The sequence below is a fragment of the Anomaloglossus baeobatrachus genome, chromosome 2 (genome assembly GCF_048569485.1).
Source record: "Anomaloglossus baeobatrachus isolate aAnoBae1 chromosome 2, aAnoBae1.hap1, whole genome shotgun sequence".
Lineage (NCBI taxonomy): Eukaryota > Metazoa > Chordata > Amphibia > Anura > Aromobatidae > Anomaloglossus > Anomaloglossus baeobatrachus.
In genome coordinates this window covers 708,643,151-708,649,150 of record NC_134354.1, presented here as the reverse complement: position 1 = coordinate 708,649,150, position 6,000 = coordinate 708,643,151, and the positions used below count along the sequence as shown (strand labels likewise).

Genomic DNA, 6,000 nt, shown 5'->3' with positions numbered 1-6,000 from the left:
TTCTGGAGCAATTTATTTATTTTATAAGAATCATTATACTGTCATAACTTGTTGAAAACCCGGAAACCTTCCTTTAGAGTGTGTAAATTTAACATGCAATTATTTATTTTCACATTGTTTAGCTTTTGATATAATTTGTGAGCAATTTATATATAGGGAACATCAATAAGATCCTATAATCAATAGTAAATGACCGTCGCTGTCACTCTTCACAAGGACAGTTATCGTGATTGGTAAATTCTGCAGTCATTCAGCCGACCTTCCCCCGAGCAAATATCAGAAATCTTAATTAGTAATTAAGCCAACTCTGTGATGTCAGCAAGTGAGCGGTGTTATCTGCAAATAACGGCGGGGTGTGAGGCTCATACTATTATAGCCTCCGAACATAACAAAAAAAAGTAAAACCTATATAAAAAGCACTGTGTACTTTATTGTATAGTCTACAAACCAATGGTAAAAGAAGCTTGTATATTTACAGGGTTTATTTTCTTAAAATACAAACATATTACCTTGTCATTGTAGTTAAAAAAATGATAGTAAACGTTACATAGCCCCAAAACAGCATGGCAACTAAACCACATGTGTGACTTCTATGACAAGTAGAACGGAAGCCGTGTATGCAAGAGTATCCTAAAAGGGTATCGAAATTTCACTGATAAAACATGGGAATATTGCATGAGCAAACAAAAACTATGGTCATGATATATAATATTTTTTGGGAATATGATAAAACATGTATAATAAAATAAAACATAATTGTTACCTGTGCACGTAAAACAGAAGACGTTATAAATGGTGATTACTGGTCCAATGAATATCATACATAATATATGCAGTAAAAGGAAAATAATACTGAACGTGAAGCTCCTCTGTGGTTTTTTTTTTTTTCGGAGGACATAGTAGCACAGAGGAGATTCGGAAAATGGGTTAAAAGAGAGAAGTCTCTCAGGTTTTCATGTTATTTCATTGACGGTAGAAGAAGGAAATGGCTTTTACCTGATCAACATTTAAGAGAAGCTCTGGGGAAAGGACTATATAGAGCGGAGTAAAGGGCACGTCTGTACCGAGAAGAGTTCCTAACAAAGAGTTATATTTGTGCTGTACAGAGCAAAGGCTAAGACTGTGTTGAGAAGGGTTCCTTGCAAAGTGTGAGATTTGTGCTAGTTGTGATTTTAGACCGATCGACGTGAGTGCATGAAAGGAATGCAAAAAAAAAAATATTTTTTTTCTTGCATTTTATAAGAAATTCAATTGATCAAATTTTAGTTTCCCATTTTCCATATATAGTGATAAAAGCAATGAAGCAACTGACCGAACTCTATTCTCTCCACATTCGGCGGCAAACTTTACAACCAAAGTCACTGGTCAAAGAAAGAGGAGGTGAAATTTTGGAGGAGTGGGTTTATGTGAAAGCTTTATATTATCTAGTAAGTTTGGATCAAGAGTAATTAAAGGTTTAATACCAACATGTGAGACGCTCTTGGTTAGTTTTTGGGGTAATACCAGCCTCCCTAGTGGTAGACATACTGAAGGAGTCAATGCAGAAAATGAAAAGTGGTCCAGTTCATTGGGAAGGTCAATGCCACAATCCTTGATGATCTAGTATATTGAAGAGGTCAACACAAACCTCCTTGGTGACCTAGTTCATCGAGGAGGTCAACGCCAAAATCCTTGGTGATCTTGTATATCGAGGAGGTCAACGCTAAAATCCTTGGTGATCTAGTTCATCGAGGAAGTCAACACCAAAATCCTTGGTGATCTAGTTTATCAAAGAGGTCAACGCCAAAATCCTTGGTGATCTAGTTAACTGAGGAGGCCAATGCCAAAATCTTTGGTGATTTGGTTCATCAAGGAGGTCAACACCAAAATCCTTGGTGATCAAGTTCACCAAGGAGGCAAATGCCCAAATCCTTGGTGTTCTAGTTCATCAAGGAGGCCAATGCCAAAATCCTTGGTGATCTAGTATATCGAGGAGGTCAATGCCAAAATCTTTGATCTAGTTCATCGAGGAGGTCAACGCCAAAATCCTTGGTGATCTAGTATGTCGAGGAGGTCAACGTCCATATACTTGGTGGTCTAGTGTATTTAAGAGGTCAATGTTGAAGTGACTTCTTATAAACCAGCAGTTTTAGGAGTCAGGGCTGTGGACTGAAAAGAACATGCAGCATGGCTGGTTTCAATGGCCCCATTATTAAGGCATTTGTGAGCTCTAGCTGCTGTACTGTAGAAGGAACTGATGAAAGGTTTCCTTAAAAGACAGGGGAAATGTGGACAAATTGTTGTACACTTTACAAGACATTAAATTCTCTAAATCGCGATTACCTGTCCATACCCACATTAGGTAGTGATCTGCTGGGGGAATTGAGGGAGAGATTTTCATAATGCATATTGAGATACAACAATCTCAGGCCATAGTCCACCATTGATCTATTGTGGTATCATAAAGAAAAACATGAAAACAAGAGAGAAAGAGAAGTCCTCCAATGCAATTGTAACCTATTTTGACAGACGGAATAATCAAAGGCTGTGGTAAACGATGCCTTTGTGCTATTCATACATATGTGCTTATTCCCATCAATAACATCAAGTGTAGACCTTGATCCATCAAAAGTCACAACAATTGTGGCATTCAAGTAGCATGATCATCAGTCCTTCCACACTGTTCATACATGGAACCAAATTTTTATTTCTCAAACGCTGTATTTTATCCATTTTTCGTGTTCTTGCCAGTGAAGAATCATATCACAAATGCATTTTAACCTTTCAGTGGTTGTTAGGTAAGCTCCAAAACTGGGTTCAGATATTTCTATCCCACTTCTTATCTTCTGGGTGTCTTCTAATATGGATATTGCTTTTGCTTCTTTCCAGAGAAACATGAAAGCCATGTGCAGATGAGCATTGCGGCAGCCGCTCCTCCTCCGGTGCAGTAATACGCCCATCCAATTCTGCACATGCCTAGAACAAAGCAAATACTGCCATTAGAAAAGGAACACAAGTAACATTACAAAATATATCAGTTCAGTTGTCTTCTTCTCAGTCATGGTATACCTGTTCCAATCCACATATCCTAACCTTAAAGTGGTTATCCCAAGAAAAAAAAATACCATCTATTCATGGTTTCATACCTATCACTAGAACAGGGTACTGAGACTGATTCAGGTACTTAAGTGTTGTACTTGGCTGTCCTACTCAGTCTTATAGATTTGAATAGAGCAGCAGAGCAGTGCATAGAGCAGTGCATATGCGTGACCACCACTTCTATCAACCACCTCCAAAATGTAGCCTAGTCTCCCGTTTTAGTGATAGGTGGTGGGTCACAGAAGTTGTGGCCCCTGCAATAAAAAATGTATTACCAAACCTGTGGGTACCTGACAAATGAACTATGTGAGAAAATTCCCTTAAAGCACCACTCCAGCGTTTTTTTTTTTTTTTAATTTCAGGGCTGAAGTGGTGGTTACATATAAGTCCCCTGCCCTCTGTCTTATACTCACCCTCTGGGCCTCAGCTTCCCATACACGGTAAGTTTATTAACTGCATAAGAAGACACACACAAGCTAGGGACCCCAACGTAGAGAAATACTTTGGCGTAGTGTTGGGGCTCTATTGCATTGATCAATTAAGTAGCTAAAATTTCTCTTGATTCATATGTTCATGGCAGTAATGCAGATTCCATTTTTCACATTTTCACTCTTACATATAGCTATTGTATTTTTCAAGTCAGTATTCACACAGCAGTTTCTGCTATTTCATGTATTCCCCTTGCATAGTCACTGGTGTGCATACCTTATCTCCCCATAGTGATGTTTTTTTAGGTTTTTGCACCCAGTTCAGACTTAAAATGGTGTTCCAAACGTTATGCCTTATTTATACTCACCCTCTGACGTCTTCACCTTTTTCCTGCGTCGCTCTTGTCTGGGCGATTTGTGTCCTGTCGGCTACTCCAATGTTTCATGGAGCGCGCTGGAGGTCACAATTCAATACATCTCTATAAGAGCCTTGTTCTGTTCTCATTCTGGCTCTCATAGACTTGCACTTAGCGCTCGTGACATAACATCTGACTTACGGCCAGTTAGAAGTTATGGGCACAAGATTGCGCCACGGGACTGGAGTGGCGCAGAAAAATCATGAAGCCACCGGTGGACAAGTATAATACAAGGGGCTTACATTTAAAGTGCTGAAAAAAAAAAGAAGCAACAATGCAGTGGTGCTGTACAATACAAAAATTAAACCAAAAACTAGGAGCACTGTAACTTCCAATTTCTTCATGTCCAATACTTGAAGAAATGATGTACATAGATGAAAAAGACACTCTATGATAAAAATAAAAAAAAAGCCAGATACTTGTTTCCATCTCCATAACCCTTAAGCCCCATTTCCTACCGACGTTATGCTAACCATGATTTTTTTCATTCAAGTGGTGGTTCCTGCATAGGTTGTTACCACTTAATAGGAAAGGGAATGGGACTAAGGAGGGCTACCTCCATCTTTTCCAAAGGCCCAATGGCAACCACATGCTCTCTCTTCACGATATGTAAACTCCTGGCAGTGCGGATATATCTATTCCACTGTATAATGGGTGACACCACCAGATCTCAAGAAGACGCAGAGGAAACGCCAACTGGTATTTTCAGATTGATACTGCTGTAGTGAACACAAGGGCTAAAAAGGCTGTGCTAACACTCGAACCCACGGGCTACTTCTGGTAATGTAGCGTATCATATTGAAATAAAATATAGCTTTAGATAAAAGCTATATAATATCAATTTCAAGACAATTTTGCACTCTAGAGCGTCAGATTTGGAATGCCTATTGCTCCCGGTCAGGGGGTCACAGGTTAATGCACAATGGATTAGATATTCTCATAAAATCCATCCAGTGCACAAGACGCCTCAGCAGTTCCGTTCTCTGTATGCTCAGTTGGGTGTAAAATCTCTGTTGATATTGAAGCTTCAGTGACTCTCTCCAATGTTCAGAATGTCATTTTACAGTTTTATACTTCGTTAAGGTGTAGGGCATTGACGCGATATTTAATGGGCAGCAAGTTAAAGCTGAATTTAGAGAATTTAAAAGCAAAAGCTATTGAAATATCTGGCTACAACTGGTAAGAAAAATCTACTTTCCTCATCATCATTGTTTTTGAATTCTATAATAATTGTACAATACTCCAATCACGGTACTCTAACCTCTTAAGATACCATGGCTGATAGTGTTTGCCGCATCTTCAGATGTTTGATAAAGTTAGTGGGCTCCCTCTATCAACTGTGGTTGAGAATGGTTACTACAATAGTCTGGGGCCTAAAAAAGGCTTCCAAGTCTGCCACCGCCATCTGATTATTACGCCAAGCCAAAGTTCTACCACTATCAGGCAACAATACTATGGAATGCAGTCTAATGCATTATACAAGAGATCAGAGGGTCCTTACTTCAATATAACATGGTGAGACAAAAAAAGTAATATTGTGATTACGTAATCACAGGTGGAGGACTGTGGGAACATCCCGATGTAACCACAACTAACCTGAGTGATGTCACTGGTGATCACGTGGCTCATTCATTCTCTGCCTGAAGCTCACAGCGGGCGGTTATGTTCTATGACTGCTCGATGTGACTTCAGATGTAGCAGAGCTGGAATAGTCATGGGACCTCGTGTGGATTACATCAGAACTGGGTGTTTTGGAGGTTGAAGTAAGGAAGGAACAGATTTGAACTCGCCACCAATTCCATAAAAAAAATCTTTGATCCTTTATTGTAGAAAGTATGCTTTAAAATTCCAGCCAGAACTGCACAGTGCAGGAGTATCAGACAGGGTAAACTTTAGGCGTTTCAGACTGAATGTATAAAAACAGAGGAATCCTTAATCATAAGCTACCTGTCTAGTGCAAAAGACTGAATATATATGAGAGCTTCACATGGAGGATCAAGGGAGGGGGAGGGGGGACCGGAGGGGCGGGGAGGAATGAGAAAGAAATTAACCCGTCCCAGGTGTCAGATGGTCTGCAT

At 39.6% G+C, this 6,000-nt stretch overlaps 1 protein-coding gene across 1 annotated transcript in view; it reads right to left on the bottom strand.

Annotated features, from left to right (window-relative positions):
* Positions 1–410: 410 nt before the first annotated feature.
* Positions 411–6,000, bottom strand: part of LHFPL6 (LHFPL tetraspan subfamily member 6) — a 254,066-nt gene continuing 248,476 nt past the window's right edge. Inside the window, exon 4 of the mRNA XM_075337307.1 lies at positions 411–2,955. Within this exon, the coding sequence (XP_075193422.1) occupies positions 2,837–2,955 (119 nt within the window). The 3' untranslated portion in view covers positions 411–2,836. The remainder of the gene's footprint in view (positions 2,956–6,000) is intronic.